The following is a 16,625-nucleotide window of genomic DNA, read 5'->3' as shown; positions in this document are numbered from 1 at the left end:
TTGATAGAGTAGATATAGGGAAGCTATTTCTTCTGGTGGGGGAAATCAAGAACAAGGGTTCACAATCTTCAAATTATAGCTAGGCTATTCAGGAGTATAATCAAAAAACACTTTTCCCCCCAAAGTGTAGTGGAAGTGTGGAATTCTTTCCTCCAAAAGGCTGTGGATACAGGGTCGCATGAAATTTTCAAGACAGAGATCGGCAGATCTTTTATTAGGTAATGGCATCAAGGGATGTGGATCAAACACTGGTAAATGGAGTTGAGGTGCCGATCAGCCACAATCGAATGGAATGGTGGATGAAGAAAGGATTAAAATTATAACCTGACAACTACACACTGGTGAGGAAATAAATGGAAAGCATTGTTAGGGATGCTATTCAAGATCAGCTACAATGCTCACGCTTGATTGGAGACATTCCACATGGCTTCAGAAAACGCAGGTCACAACTGACAAATCTGATCTAGTTATTTGAAGTTAGTAGAATGATAGATGTTATGTACTTGAGTTTTAAAAGCTTTTGATAAAGTGCCACATTCAGGACTCGTGCTAAAATTAAGTCCCATGGTGTCAAGAGGAATATTGTGAGATAGATCATCATCACAGGCAGTCCCTCGGGGTCGAGGATGAAGGGGATCCAAGACGACTGGAGACCAGGCTCCGCTACATGTGCCAATACATACATACATCAAGCATACTCCTACTGGCCTCCTTCCTTCCTCCTTCCCACAGGATCTCTCTCTATGTAGATCACAAATTGGCTGAAGGACTGTAGGTGAATGGTGATTTCAAATGGGGTTCTTCCCAATGGGATCCGGTCACGAGTGGGATGCCTCAGGGTTTGGTAAGAATCTCTTCCTATTTATTACATTTATAAACTATATGAAGTAGGGCAAATTCAGTATAGTTATTAAATTCACAGATGATACTAAATTGTGCTGTAGAGTCAGGAGCTTAGAAAAAGGAAATAGTTTACAACTGGATTTTAATAGAATCGAAGATTGGCAAATGTCTAAGTGTGAGTTATGCACAAAAGGTTCAGAATTTAGGTGCAACATGAATCGGTATAGGAACAGGAGGTGGTCATTCAGCCCCTTGCCACCTTGAGGTATCAGTTAAAGTTGACAAGAAAGGGGAGAGACTTGGGAGTGGTCCCGTTCCTAAACTCAGTATCAGGTGGTTGCAGCCAAAACAAAGAGTCCTGGGCTGTATTACCCAGATTGTTCAGTACAGGTATAACATCAGCACTTTTATGCACACTTTTGATCCCATCACCTCAATCAGGACATGTTGGCTCTGGAGAAGGTAAAGAGAAGGGCAACAATGATGATCTCTTTCCGAAGTGTACTGAGCTATAGAAACAGACTGTGTGCCTTGGATTTGGACATAGTTTTAGAGCAGAAAAAGAGCACCTATGACAAATGTCAGGTCGCCAATACATACGAGACTCAGGCTAAATATAAAAAGTTCAGAGAAGTGAAAATGTAAAAAAGAGGGGCAAAGAGAGGGTATGACAATAGAATGGCAGCCAACATAAAAGGTAATCCAAAAGTCTTCTAAAGGCATATAATTAGTAAACAGGTTAATAAGAGGAGTGGGGCTGATTAGGGGCCAAAAAGGAGACCTATGCATGGAGACAGAGGGTATGGCTGAGGTACTAAATGAGTACTTTGAATCTGTCTTCACCAAGGAAGATGCTGCCATAGACATAGTAAAGGAGGAGGTAGAGAAGATACTGGATAGGATAAAAATTATAAACACGAGGTATTAGAAAGGATGTCTGTGCTTAAAGTAGATAAGTCACCAAGACCGAATGGGATGTATCCTAGGATGTTGAGGGAAGTGAAGGAAGAAATCACGAGGTACTGGCCATAACCTTCCAATCCTTCTAAGAAATGGGGGTGGTGCCAGAGGACTGGAGAATTGCAAATGTTGCACCCTTGTTCAAGAAAGGGTGCAAAGATAAACCCAGCAACTATAGGCCGGTCAGTTTAGCCTCAGTAGTGGGGAAGCTTTTAGAAACAATAATCAGGGACAAAATTAACAGTCATGTGGATAGGGGTGGATTAATTAAGGAAAGCCAGCACGGATTTGTTAAACGCAAATCATGTTTAAAAACTTGATTGAGTTTTTTTGATGAGGTAACAGAGTTGATGAGGGCAATGCAGTTGACGTGGTGTACATGGATTTCCAAAAGACATTCGACAAAATGCCACATAATAGGCTTACCAGCAAAGTTGAAGACCATGGAATAAAAGGGACAGTGGATAGGAAATTGGCTAAGTGACAGGAACAGAGAGTCGTGGTGAACGGTTGTTTTTTGGACGGGAGGAAGGTGTGCAGTAGTGTTCCCCAGGGGTCGGTACTAGGACCACTGCTTTTCTTGATGTATATTAATGACTTGGATGTGGATGTACAGGGCACAATTTCAAAATCTGCAGATGACACAAAACTTAGAAGTACAGCGAACAGTGAGAAGGATAATGATAAACTTCAAGAGGACATAGACATGCTGGTGGAATGGGCGGATACGTGGCAGATGAAATTTTACCCAGATAAGTATGAAGTGATATTCTTTCTACCAAAATGTGAGGAGAAGGAATATAAACTAAAGGGTACAAGCCTTGAGGGAGTGCACGAACAGAGAGACCTAGGGATACATATGCACAAATCGTTGATGGTGGCAAGGCAGGTTGAGAAAGCAGTTGAAAAAGCTTACGGGATCCTCGGCTTCAAGAATACAGATAGAGTACAAAAGCATGGAAATGATGAAGAACCTGTATAAAACACCGGTTCGGCCTCAACTGGAGTATTGTGTCCAATTCTGAGCATCACACATTAGGAAAGATGTGAAAGCCTTAGAGAGGGTACAGAAAAGATTTACGAGAATGATTCCCGGGATAAGGGACATCAGTTACGTGGATACACTGGAGAAGCTGGGGTTGTTCTCCTTAGGGCAGAGAAGATTGAGAGGAGATTTGATAGAGGTGTTTAAAATCGTGAGGTCTGGACAGAGTAGATAGAAACTGTTCCCATTGGCAGAAGGGTAGAGAACCAGAGGACACAAATTTAAGGTGAATGCCAAAAGAACCAGCGAGTGATTAGGATCTAGAATGCACTACCTGAAAGGGTGGTGGAGGCAGACTCAATTAGGATTTTCAAAAGGGAGTTGGATAAGTACCTGAAAGGAAAAACATAGCAGGGCTATGGGCGGGGAGTGGGACTAGCTGAGGTGCACAGAGAGGGCTCGACAGGCTGAATGGCCTTCTTCTGTGCTGTAACCATTCTATGATGGTATCTGATTCATGCCTTTAAAATTAAGGGTATCTTATAACATACAAGTGGATAGATTGTTTGAGGTGATAGGGCTGGGTATAAGTAGGGACTATCCATTTCAATTGAGGAAGCAGGAAGTGAGGCTAGATGTGGAGGAGACAGAATTCAAGAGTTGGTAACGAAGACCAATTCCTTGAAATTCTTCTAGGTATTTAACTGCATTTTTGGAAAACTACAACATCACAGCAGAAGGAAAGCAAGATTTCACAAGTTGTAGCCTCCTGGAGCTTACCTGATGACTGAGCAGTTGGAAAGGAATTTTTTTGACAGGTTTCCTGAACTGGCTTTGGATCTCTGTTTTTGCCTTATCCAGGAGAATCTAGTAAGAAGTTATACTGAGTACATTTTGTGCAAGGCTCTCCTCGTTGTGACATCACAAATTTCTATTTCAATTACATCATGAACAAGGCCTGTGAATAATCCCTCCTGATTCAGGTCATCAAAAAGGAACCAGGTGCCATCAGGGGCAGCATTATGCAAAATGATATTTTATCCTCACTTGAATCACAATGCCCACGAATTGTTAAAAGGAAGAATTTGACAGCAGTTGTTGAATCAGAAGACCTCTGTGCTCTCCTCCAAAGTGTGACAAAGAACACCCTGTTAAACTTCGAAGAAGTACATGCTACCTAGTGCTTTGGTAGGTTACAACCTTCACCCCCACCATGCAATTCCTCTCCCCATCCCACACTAACAAGATCCCAATCTCAACTGTGTCACTGGAGGTGACGGGCACCAGGAGCACCAAAGAGATGTTAGATGCTTTCCCACAGATAGGAAGGAAAAATCAAAGTAAACTAAAATTTTCAGCATTTTGTTTTAAATTATAGCTTTAAGTATTGCACTAACTAAATGGAAACAATAGGAGGATAATGCTAATAAACCGCCGTCTCAAGGCTTTGATGCTGGTTTTTAAAAAATCATCTCCAGTCATGAAATCCTGCAGAGTCTGCAAGGCTTTCCCAGTGCTGCAGTAGCATGTCAATCCTGAGAATTTACAGCTCTGCAGATCTGTTCATTAAGTCTTTCAAATGCAAGTCTAATGTTAAGATATGAATTTAATCCTATTTTCCATTACATAAGCGAGCTTATTCCCCTTACTCATTTAAAATAACTTTTATTTTTAATTCTGTGAAGTGTTGTGTCAGCTGGTTTTCCTGTGACAGCACATCTGCGCAGATGAAATTTTGATATTGTTATCGGGTTTTAGACTAGTGCTCTCATTTAAATGAGGAGCTCCAAACTGTTTTAAGGGGTGCAGGGGTCACCTTATGTATATGTAAAGATGTGAGATGAAAAGGGAAAAAAAAGCTGATTGCTGAGGAATTTCAAATCAAGAAGATAGATTACTCTGCATTGTCTCATGGGATTAACTAATAGTGTTTTATAAATTTAAATGAAATAGAAATCAGCTGTCTAGGCAAAAAGAGACAACAGCAGACTCAAACGTTCAGAATTGGGCTGTTCATTTTAATAGAGCCCCCTTAAGTGGTTTAACATTTAAGTTTCTGCATAGTGTCTGTTTCAGGCAAGACAATGAGAAAGGGAAGATACTGCAAATAATAAACTCAGTTCCCCATCTTCATCCAACCAACCCCCAACTTTCATCCCAAATAGACACATTATATCAGATTTAATTCCCCACAACCAGTATTTGCATGTCAATGGGTTAGTGTACCATTAAACAGTTGTTGAGATTAATACGGTCCCAGATTTGATCCTTGGATGTTCTGAAACAGCTCATTGTAACCTGGCAGAAGGTACAGACACTACAACCTAAGCACCTACAACCTGTGCGTGTGGAATTTAACACTCTGCCTCGGCTAAAAGTGGCTGCTCGGGGGACTTACTGAAGTGCTACCATTGTGCCTGTAGAAACAATGGGCCCAAATTTGGCCAGTGGAGATTTCTGGCGCAGAGATGCACCCCTTTTGTACACCGATTAGGGCGCCAAAAATCTTCACACAGTTTGGCCGCTCCCCAGCCTCTCCTCAATGGTGGCGCAGTGTGGCCACTGGATTCGGGAGCAGAGCCAGGTCTCGACATTGAAAACAGTGCCAGGACCTCTGCACATGCACGCTAAAGTGTGCGCGCATGTGCAGTAGCTCCTCGCCCCCAGAATCTCTGCCTGTGCTCTGCAGGCTGTGTGAGAGGTGCCCGAAGCGCAGCGCCCCTATCTCTAGCCTAATGGGCTCCCTCATTGGCGGCCCGCTGAAGGTAGAACTTCTATTATTTATTTATTTATTGATTATGTGATCCATTTTTCATTTTGCTTTCTGGGTTGCACGAGATCGCGAGACCCCAGTTTAAGTTCACTAAAGAGATGCTGAGCTTTCCCTGAGTTTCAAATGCACATGCATGCAAGTTGAGTTGCAGTCAGTAGGAAGTTGAGGGTATATCACCGGGAGCAGATCTACACAGTGAGAAAGAACTGTTGACAGATAAATCTACAAGGACTTCTCCAGGTGATTGCTCATCACCAATAAATGCAGGGCTCGGAGTGTCGGCCGGCGGGGAGCGGAGCTGAGCGGCATCCCCCGGGATTGAGGCTGTTCAGAGCCGGCGAAGCAGCAAGTGAAAGGTGCATACTTGTAGCTCACCGACCTCAGGGTCCCGACTCACCGACCACGGCCTTGCCGATTCGTCGACCTTTTTATTTGTTATTGATTGTTTGCTTATTATTTGATCTTGATGCTTTAGGTGCAGGGGTCCTTCTATTTTTTTTGTTAATTAATTGCTTATTACTTTTTGTGCTTTGTTTAGTGCCTTGTAAATCTTGGTGCTAGGTGCAGATCCTCTCAGCTTCCTTGCATTTTTTATTTGTTATTAAATGCTTATTTTTGTGCTTTGTTTAGTGCTTGGTGCTTTAAATGTACTTACCTGCGCTGATTTCTTAACTCTCTGCAAAGTTTTTCTGTGCGGCCACATGTGGCTACATACGCTGGCCTAAATAAGTTTGGAGTAACTATTAGCTGTCCAAACTAGCGTAGACGGTTGGTAACGCCCCCTTTTGAAAAAAAAACTAAACTAAAAAAAATCTTAACTAACTCACTTACACTGGCGCAAATTAAATGCGCAGAATTGCGATTTTTACGATACTCCAAAAAATCAAGTTGCTCCAAAAAAAACAAAGCAACTCCTGACCAAATTTGGGCCCATAGTCAGTCCCTTCAAGATAGGAAGGGAAAAAACGGAGGCGAAATAAAAACAACCCTATGGTCCAGCAATTGAATAAGTGGGTAGGGCAAGATGCCCCAGTTCTTTATCTTTATTATGGAATAGGGGGATGTCAAGCCCATTGGTGGGTCACACTTGAATGAATCGGCGTTGGTGTTACTGGTTAACACCAACATTGACTCCATGCCCATGATTTAGGTTGGCTATAAAAAGGTACATAAGAGATCAGATTATGATCAAATTCTACATGGCAGTATAATCTATACATGTAGGGCTTTGACATTCAGTCTACACTGTAGAAACATAGATAATAGGTGCAGGAGTAGGTCATTCGGCCCTTCGAGCCTGCACCGCCATTCAATAAGATCATGGCTGATCATTCCTTTAGTACCCCTTTCCTGCTTTTTCTCCATGTCCCTCGATCCCTTTAGCCGCAAGGGCCATATCTAACTTCCTCTTGAATATATCCAATGAACTGCCATCAACAACTCTCTGCGGCAGGGAATTCCACAGGTTAACAACTCTCCGAGTGAAGAAGTTTCTCCTCATTTCAGTCCTAAATGGCCTACCCCTTATCCTAAGACTATGTCCCCTGGTTCTGGACTTCCCCAACATCGGGAACATTCTTCCCGCATCTAACCTGTCCAGTCCAGTCCTGTCAGAATTTTATACGTTTCTATGAGATCCCCTCTCATCCTTCTAAACTACAGTGAATAAAGGCCCAGTTGATCCAGTCTCTCCTCATATGTCAGTCCTGCCATCCCAGGAATCAGTCTGGTGTACCGTCGCTGCACTCCCTCAATAGCAAGAACGTCCTTCCTCAGATTAAGAGTCCAAAACTGAACACAATATTCCAGGTGAGGCCTCACCAAGGCCCTGTACAACTGCAGTATGACCTCCCTGCTCCTATACTCAAATCCCCTAGCTATGAAGGCCAACATACCATTTGCCTTCTTTACCGCCTGCTGTACCTGCATGCCCACTTTCAGTGACTGATGAACCATGACACCCAGGTCTCGTTGCACCTCCCCTTTTCCTAATCTGCCGCCATTCAGATAATATTCTGCCTTCGTGTTTTTGCCCCCAAAATGGATAACCTCACATTTATCCACATTATACTGAATCTGCCATGGATTTGCCCATTCATCTAATCTGTCCAAATCACCCTGCAGCCTCTTAGCGTCCTCCTCACAGCTCACACCGCCACCCAGTTTAGTGTCATCCGCAAACTTGGAGATATTACACTCAATTCCTTCATCCAAATCGTTAATGTAGATTGGAAAGAGCTGGGGTCCCAGCACTGGGCCCTGCGGAACCCCACTAGTAACTGCCTGCCATTCTGAAAAGGATCCGTTTATCCCAACTCTCTGCTTCCTGTCTGCCAACCAGTTATCTATCCACGCCAGTACATTACCCCCAATACCATGCGCTTTGATTTTGCACATCAATCTCTTGTGCGGGGCCTTGTCAAAAGCCTTTTGAAAGTCCAAATACACATCCACTGGTTCTCCCTTGTCCACTCTGCTAGTTACATCCTCAAAAAATTCCAGAAGATTTATCAAGCATGATTTCCCTTTCATAAATCCATGCTGACTTGGTCCGATCCTGTCACTGCCTTCCAAATGCGCTGCTATTTCATCCTTAATAATTGATTCCAACATTTTCCCCACTACTGATGTCAGGCTAACCGGTCTATAATTACCCGTTTTCTCTCTCCCTCCTTTTTTAAAAAGTGGTGTTACATTAGCTACCCTCCAGTCCATAGGAACTGATCCAGAGTCAATAGACTGTTGGAAAATGATCACCAATGCATCCACTATTTCTAGGGCCACTTCCTTAAGTACTCTGGGATGCAGACTATCGGACCCCGGGGATTTATCAGCCTTCAATCCCATCAATTTCCCCAACACAATTTCCTGACTAATAAGGATATCCTTCAGTTCCTCCTTCTCACGAGACCCACTGTACCCTAGTACATTCGGAAGGTTATTTGTGTCTTCCTTCATGAAGACAGAATCAAAGTATTGGTTCAATTGGTCTGCCATTTCTTTGTTCCTCATTATAAATTCACCTGAATCCGACAGCAAGGGACCTACGTTTGTCTTCACTAATCTTTTTCTCTTCACATATTTATAGAAGCTTTTGCAGTCAGTTTTTATGTTCTCTGCAAGCTTCTTCTCGTACTCTATTTTCCCCCTCTTAATTAAACCCTTAGTCCTCCTCTGTTGAATTCTAAATTTCTCCCAGTCCTCAGGTTTGTTGCTTTTTTTAAAGCCAATTTATATGCCTCTTCCTTGGCTTTAACACTATCCTTAATTTCCCTTGTTAGCCATGGTTGAGCCACCTTCCCCGTTTTATTTTTACTCCAGACAGGGATGTACAATTGCTGAAGTTCATCCATGTGATCTTTAAATGTTTGCCATTGCTTATCCACCGTCAACTAAGTATCCTTTGCCAGTCTATTCTAGCCAATTCACGCCTCATACCGTCGAAGTTACCTTTCCTTAAGTTCAATACCCTAGTTTCCAAATTAACTTTGTCACTCTCCATTTTAATAAGGAATTCTACCATATTGTCACTCTTCCCCAAGGGGCCTCGCACAGCAAGATTGCTAATTAGTGCTTTCTTATTACACATCACCCAGTCTAGGATGGCCAGCTCTCTGGTTGGTTCCTCGACATATTGGTCTGGAATACCATCCCTAATACACTCCAGGAAATCCTCCTCCACCACACCAGTCAGGTTAGTCCAAAACTGTAGTAAAGATCAGATGCTAAAACTAGGTTGAAAATGGTCAAACTATGAAAGTGAGCTTTGACCAGCCCAGGCAGTATACTACAATGACTAAAAAGGGTCTTCCCAAGAAGAGGCAGGGGACGGAGATGTGACCGAGCAATATCGGTTATGGATCCTTTCTGTGAAATCGCACTGAAGCTCTTGATTTTTGCCAAAGATATAAGAACATAAGAAATAGGAGCAGGAGTAGGCCATAAGGCCCCTCGAGCCTGCTCCAACAGTCAATAAGATCATGGCTGATCTGATCATGGACTCGGCTCCACTTACCTGCCTGCTCTCCATAACCCCTTATCGTTTAAGAAACTGTCTATTTCTGTCTTAAATTTATTTAATGTCCCAGCTTCCACAGCTGAGGTAGCAAATTCCACAGATTCACAACCCTCAGGAGAAGAAATTTCTCCTCATCTCAGTTCTAAATGGGCGCCCCTTAATCTAAGATCATGCCCTCTAGTTTTAGTCTACCCCACCAGTGGAAACATCCTCTCTGCATCCACCTTGTCAAGCCCCCTCATAATCTTATATGTTTCTATAAGATCACCTCTCATTCTTCTGAATTGCAATGAGTAGAGGCCCAACCTACTCAACCTTTCCTCATAAGTCAACCCATTCATCCCCGGGATCAACCTAGTGAACCTTCTCTGAACTGCCTCCACAACAAGTATATCCTTTCGTATATATGGAAACCAAAACTGCACGCAGTATTCCAGGTGTGGCCTCACAATACCCGGTACAGCTGTAACAAGACTTCCCTGCTTTTATACTTCATCCACTTTGCAATAAAGGCCAAGATTCCATTGGCCTTCCTGGTCACTTGTTGTACCTGCATACTATCCTTTTGCGTTTCATGCACAAGTTCCCCCAGGTCCTGCTGTACTGCAGCAGTTTGTAATCTTTCTCCATTTAAATAATAACTTGTTCTTTGATTTTTTTTCTGCCAAAGTGCATGACTTCACATTTTCCAACATTATACTCCATCTGCCAAATTCTTGCCCACTCATTTAGCCTGTCTATGTCCTCCTGCAGCCTCTATGTCCTCCTCACACATTACTCTTCCTCCCATCTTTGTATCATCAGCAAACTTGGCTACGTTATGCTCAGTCTCCTCTTCCAAGTCGTTAATATAGATTGTAAATAGTTGGGGTCCCAGCACTGATCCCAGCGGCACCCCACTTGTTACTGATTGCCAACCAGAGAATTAACCATTTATCCCGACTCTGGCTGACAAACAGAAAACAATCTTCTATCCATGCTAATATATTACCCCCAACCCCGTGAACTTTTATCTTGTGCAGTAACCTTTTGCGTGGCACCTTGTCAAATACACATCCACTGGTTCCCCTTTATCCACCCTGTTTGTTACATCCTCAAAGAATTCCAGCAAATTTGTCAAACATGACTTCCCCTTCATGAGTCTATGCTGACTTTGCCTGACCAAATTTTGCTTTTCCAAATGTCCTGTTACTGCTTCTTTAATAATGGACTCCAACACTTTCCCAACCACAGATGTTAGGCTAACTGGTGTATAGTTTCCTGCTTTTTGTCTGCCTCCTTTTTTGAATAGGGGTGTTACATTTGCAGTTTTCCAATCTACTGGGACCTCCCCAGAATCCAGGGAATTTTGGTAAATTATAACCAATGCATCCACAATCCCTGCCGCTACTTCTCTTAAGACCCTAGGATGCAAGCCATCAGGTCCAAGGGATTTATCTGCCTTTAGTCCCTTTAGTGATTGTGATAAGTTCCTCCACCCCTATAGCCCCTTGACTATCCAGTGTTGGAATACTGTTAGTGTCCGCTACCATAAAAACTGATATAAAATACTTGTTTAGAATTTCTGCCATCTCCATGTTCCTCATTTTTTACCACGATATATATTAATATATATTTAAAGAGAGAAACTTTTTTTATAAAGCAATGTACCAAGGAAGTTCAGTGAAGTGTTGAAGACCAGATAGATCCTTTAATGGACGAGTCCGGTAGAAATAAGAAAATGGGAGTTACTAAGGTAAAGGAGGAAATGCCAGACAAATGCCTCCCACAGATGGTACAAGAAAAATGAGAACCTTACCATTGGCACTTGATCTAGGCCTGAGGCCTTCAGTTTTTCCTTCACTTGGTGGGCGATCTCTCTGAGGTACGGCAGTGAAAACTCATTGAACTGCTTACTTCCCAGATGCCCAGCATGAGATTCAAACACCTGCAGTGCCTGTAAAAAGAGAGACAGAGAACACAAAATTGATGTTTGTACATCAGAAACTCTCAGGACTATTCTGGTTACCTTTATTAAAGGTGTGGTAACAGTAGTGCTTAGTAATTATCATGCAATATACAACCCAACCTCCTGAGCAACAAAAGGACAAATAACTTTGGAATATGAAAGTTGTGCCACATCACATAAGGAAAGGACAGTGAGCATCAGCAGGGTATTTCACAGTGGAAGACATCATGGTTAAGCATCATCATAGTACTCAGACACACTGCAGCACTAGTCATTAGATATCAATCAACAGTGGTCACCCAGATCGACTTTCTCTCCCTAGCCCAATCATAGCCGCTTAATGACTGCCCTTGGTGAGATCAGCTGACTCAGTACAGACTGGGACTTGAACCTTGGTCCTTTGTTTCCTATGGCTCCAGTAACAAAGTAGGTTGTACGTGCTCATTCTTTACACACGAGGCTAGATGCTGTGTGTTGACAGGCTACTTACTTGTAGCATGCCCCACAATCAAGTCCAATATTGTTCTTATCTGATATTCACTTTCCTGCAGGGGTCACTAGATGTGTTTTACGAGCACAAAACATCGCTAATTGTTTTCCCTTTTCTTAGTCTAGAGGCACCGGAGCAGTAATTGCAGCACCATTGCCACTGCCCCATCTGACATCAGCTAACAGCACCTACAACTTTTTGGTCTGTCAGGTCCAATGTTCTCTCGAATATTTTTTCCCATGCAGTCCTTTTAAATTTGCTGCCACACATGCGCGGTATCTCTTCCAGCTTGTGAGCCACCTGCATGGGACCTCCCAACTGATGCGTGGCCGTGCACCAGGGATCATTGGTCAGGTCCCTAAACCAGCCAGTGCCACCTCTGTACCAATCATCCCGTGACAGACATGCTTATGAATCTATTGCATTGGTTCGTGGACTGGAGGCAGCTAGTTTGCTCATATGCAGAACGACTACGTTGATAGCATCTCAGGAATTTCTACTGTATTTGAAAAGTATATCTATGATTACATCGTGATCCAATCTGGAGATCTGCAGAGAAATCCCTGGGTCTCCGACCAATTGCAGCCAGACAGTTCATCTCACCAGGGAAGTGGCAATCAATCCCTCATCCAGTCAATACTTCCCGAAGTTCTTTGAAAATAGCCTAGTGCAAAAATACACAGTACTCGCTGACATGAACCAAAAGAAATTCTAAGTTGGATTTCAACTTTGAACTAATCGCCAGTAGACTGACAATATCCCCATATAACCCAGGTAACACGTGAGACACACATCCATCAATTCACCTGTCTATGGAGACTCACGACACTGTAGCAATGTAGCAAAAAAATCCATAAGGCATCAAATCAGCTCCACAGATGGCCAAACAGTAAGAACCAATACCAGCTGATTATCCAGCCCCTCGGACTGTCCATATGCGACTATCCAAAGTTCACTTTCTTCCACTTGGTACTTGTTTCATGTATTCAGCACATTTACTGTACAATACACCATTGTATAAATAAAACACAAATCTAATACACCAACTATGAATAAATGTGAAGCACATTTTTAAAAATCTCCCTAGATTGTTGCTGACAGAATCACAGTATTAATGATTTTACCAATTAATAACTAACTATAGGTCCTTTAAGAGAACTTATAAAATAGGTGCAGCATTTTTTTCCCTGTTAAGACTTTGATTCACGCACTAAATGCACTTTAGAGCAGCGCAAAATAAAATCAAACCCAGTATAGAAACAGTGAGATCAAACATCTCAACCATCAGGTTTCTCAAGGAATAGTGTTCTTGCAAATGACCAGGTTTTTAAAACAAAGATGCAATATATGTTGTATTACATATTGTATGTAATAAAATATATTTTTGAAAAATAAAGCCATTTATTAATGATTAGATACTCGAACTGCATTGCTATAGTTTGCGCTGCAACACAAACTTACCTCCCAGGAGCCAACATTGGGATTCTTTAGAGTTTTCAGAGCTGACTGTTTCACAAACTTAGGCTATCTAAAATCTCTCAAAGTGCAGCAATGCTCCTTTAATTTAACTGTTGAAAGATTCCATGGCCTTCATGAGCATGTGGAAGTGCTGCCATCTAGTGGTGTACTTGTGGTATTGCTGGTCCTGCCAGCTGAAGTTAAAAATGGAAAGCTAACTAGTTAGAGACCTGCATTTATATAGCGCCTTTCACGACCACCGGACGTCTCAAAGCGCTTTATAGCTAATGAAGTACTTTTGGAGTGTAGTCACTGTGGTAATGTGGGAAAGTTAAGCATCATTGTTCCTGACTTTTAAATTGGGAGGCAGGAGAACATCAGCCTCTATTTGAATCTTTGATCAATTCCTGAACAATGAAGCAAAGATCATTATGGGAGAAAATGGTGTAAAATGTCAACTGAGGTTTAGGGATTTTGTTAGAAAGTTAAAACCATTGGTTACCTGAGCACCTGCTGTCACTTGATCCACCAGGTAGTCAATGATCAGATTAGTTAGAATTTTCAGCAGTTTATGACTGGCCACAGGATACTGGTACAGCCAGCGTTTTGCTTTAGCCATTGTATTCGAGCCACCTCCTTCGATCATGTAAGCCATCAAAGTCCACTGGGAGAAGGAAATAAACATAAAATGAGTCACCATCAGTGAAAGGAAAGATTTAAAACATTTAAATTACCCCCTGACCTGATCCTACCCACTTCTTAGAAAATGGTTACAGACTAACAGGAACTTCCCCCAGTAGTGTGGTCAAGAGTGGGGAAGCATAGTGTGAACCTATATTACACCAATCTGTGGTATATCATATATTGCAGCTGAGTTGAGTTTTCATCACTAGCCAGTTGGACACCAACTCAGAAAAATCGGATAAACTACACAACATTATTTTTAGCCTAAGTCATATGACATCTGGTAATCCCTTGACTTTAATTGGTTGGACCCACAGTAAAACAGGACGTGCAAAATGTGGAGACAATATTCCACAGAACAAAAGGAACTTTTCATTTATAAAGTTTAGCTGCTACATGATTCCTATAAAATTCCACCTTGGTAATAGGCTTTAATTTTTTTTTTTTTTAAGTAGTTTTTAAACTCTGCAAGTCTACACCAGCAGGAACATCAAAACTGCTTTAGACAGTTTAATTTAACATTCGTACTCTTCACTATGTAGGCTTGGTTTTAATTAAAATGCGAAATGACATCAGAATGTTTCTCCAACATACCGGGGCTCCCGAGAAGCCAATAAGGGGGACTTCTCCCTTCAGTTTGTAGCGGGTCAACATTATTGCCTGGAACACGTATGCCAGTTCCTGGGTTACATCCACATTCTCCCGCAACTTAACAAGATCCGCAGGCTCATTCAGCGGCTCTGGAAACATTGGGCCTTTCCCCGGAACCATGGTAACCTCCATCCCCAATGCCTTAAAATTATAAAAGAACTGTTTCAGTATTTGAGGAAAACTGTTCAGATATAAAAGGAAGAGTTTTACCTATATTTGCTAACATCACAAACAGATGCACTCACAGTTTAGCTTTGTGAAATCTTAGCACTCAGAAGCTCAACTCCATAAATTTCCATCTATTAGCTTAGCCATTCAATCATTCAGACTTAAACACTCATCTTGTGTTAAAAAATCACTTGACAGTCACACACCTGACTCAAGTCATCATCATAGCTGGACTCACGGTCACACAAAGTCTGATCTCTCATTTCAATGGTGGTATATAAGTAGTTGTCACTCATGCTCTTCAGAGCAGGTGAAACAGCTGCTCTGTAAACCTGAAGCAGTATTTGTCATCTGCAGTAAGAACTGTGCAAATGGTGGCATTGTTTAACCATACTCCCTAGCACAGTGAAAACTGCCCTCTTTAATCCTTGAATCAATCACCCCAAGGAGCATGGGTGGCAACACAATTATCAGAAATAAATTCCCATTGACAACTTGGAAAATATCTCAGATTCAATGTACTGGATTACAGGCAGTCAGGGGATAAACCACACATATATGGGCTCCATTGCTGCTGTGACAGAGACATATTTTCTGTGAGGAATTTTCCATGCTTCAGTTAGGGGCAGTTTAAACTGAGGCAGAATCAGATTATTCACACAGCATCATCATCACAGACTTGCTTCCACTCTTAGAATGAGTCCTTAGGTGGCTGAACTGTCCAATACGAGAGCCACAGTCCTTGCCACAGGTGGGACAGGTTTGCCGCGCGTTCCTACCGCTGCCTGCACTTGTTTTCTGCATGCACTCAGCGATGAGACTCGAGGCACTCAGCGCCCTCCCGGATGCTCTTCCTCAACTCAGGGCGGTCTTTGGCCAGGGACTCCCAGGTGTCGGTGGGGATGCCGCATTTTATCAGGGAGGCTTTGCCACCTCCAGGCCGGATCCAAGACCACCCCAACCTCTGTCGTCGAGCTACAGTACGCAGACGATGCCTGTGTCTGCGCACATTCAGAGGCTGAACTCCAGGATATAGTCGACGTATTTACTGAGGCATACGAAAGCATGGGCCTTACGCTAAACATCCGTAAGACAGCGGTCCTCCACCAGCCAATCCCTGCCGCATAGCACTGTCCCCCAGTCATCAAGATGCACGGCGCGGCCCTGGACAACATGGGCCATTTCCCACACCTCAGGAGCCTCTTAACAAAAGCAGACATTGATGAGGAGATTCAACACCGCCTCCAGTGTGCCAGCACAGCCTTTGGCCGCCTGAAGAAAAGAGTGTTCGAAGACCAGGCCCTCAAATCTACCACCAAGCTCATGGTCTACAGGGCTGTAGTAGTTCACGCAACATTGAAACAGGAATAATGCAGAAAGCCAGCTCATCCTCTGAAAACCTCAGTGTATCACGGTCACTTTCAACAAATGTACATTTAGGTCATGGAAACAAAACATTTATTTTACAAAGACATAAGCACTTATGTGCCTTACCTGAGGTATCACCAGAATGTCAGAGAAAATGATAGCAGCATCTAACGGGAACCGTCTGAGGGGCTGAAATAGTAAATAGTAAAAAAATTCCAATTATAGATAGTTTAATGGAGCACGTAACCTAAAATTAAAGGTCAATCACAGGGAATTAAT

At 42.6% G+C, this 16,625-nt stretch overlaps 1 protein-coding gene across 1 annotated transcript in view; it reads right to left on the bottom strand.

The window, feature by feature from the left end:
- Positions 1–16,625, bottom strand: part of urod (uroporphyrinogen decarboxylase) — a 69,996-nt gene that overhangs the window by 46,089 nt on the left and 7,282 nt on the right. The window contains exons 4-7 of the mRNA XM_070886759.1: positions 16,473–16,535; positions 14,754–14,951; positions 13,978–14,139; positions 11,378–11,515 (exon numbers count right to left, since the gene is read on the bottom strand). Coding sequence (XP_070742860.1) covers positions 11,378–11,515; positions 13,978–14,139; positions 14,754–14,951; positions 16,473–16,535 — 561 coding nt within the window. The remainder of the gene's footprint in view (positions 1–11,377; positions 11,516–13,977; positions 14,140–14,753; positions 14,952–16,472; positions 16,536–16,625) is intronic.

The sequence above is a fragment of the Pristiophorus japonicus genome, chromosome 8, assembly GCF_044704955.1.
Source record: "Pristiophorus japonicus isolate sPriJap1 chromosome 8, sPriJap1.hap1, whole genome shotgun sequence".
Classification (NCBI taxonomy): Eukaryota; Metazoa; Chordata; class Chondrichthyes; family Pristiophoridae; genus Pristiophorus; species Pristiophorus japonicus.
The sequence above is the reverse complement of the archived record's forward strand: the minus strand, read 5'-3'. Positions and strand labels throughout refer to the sequence as shown.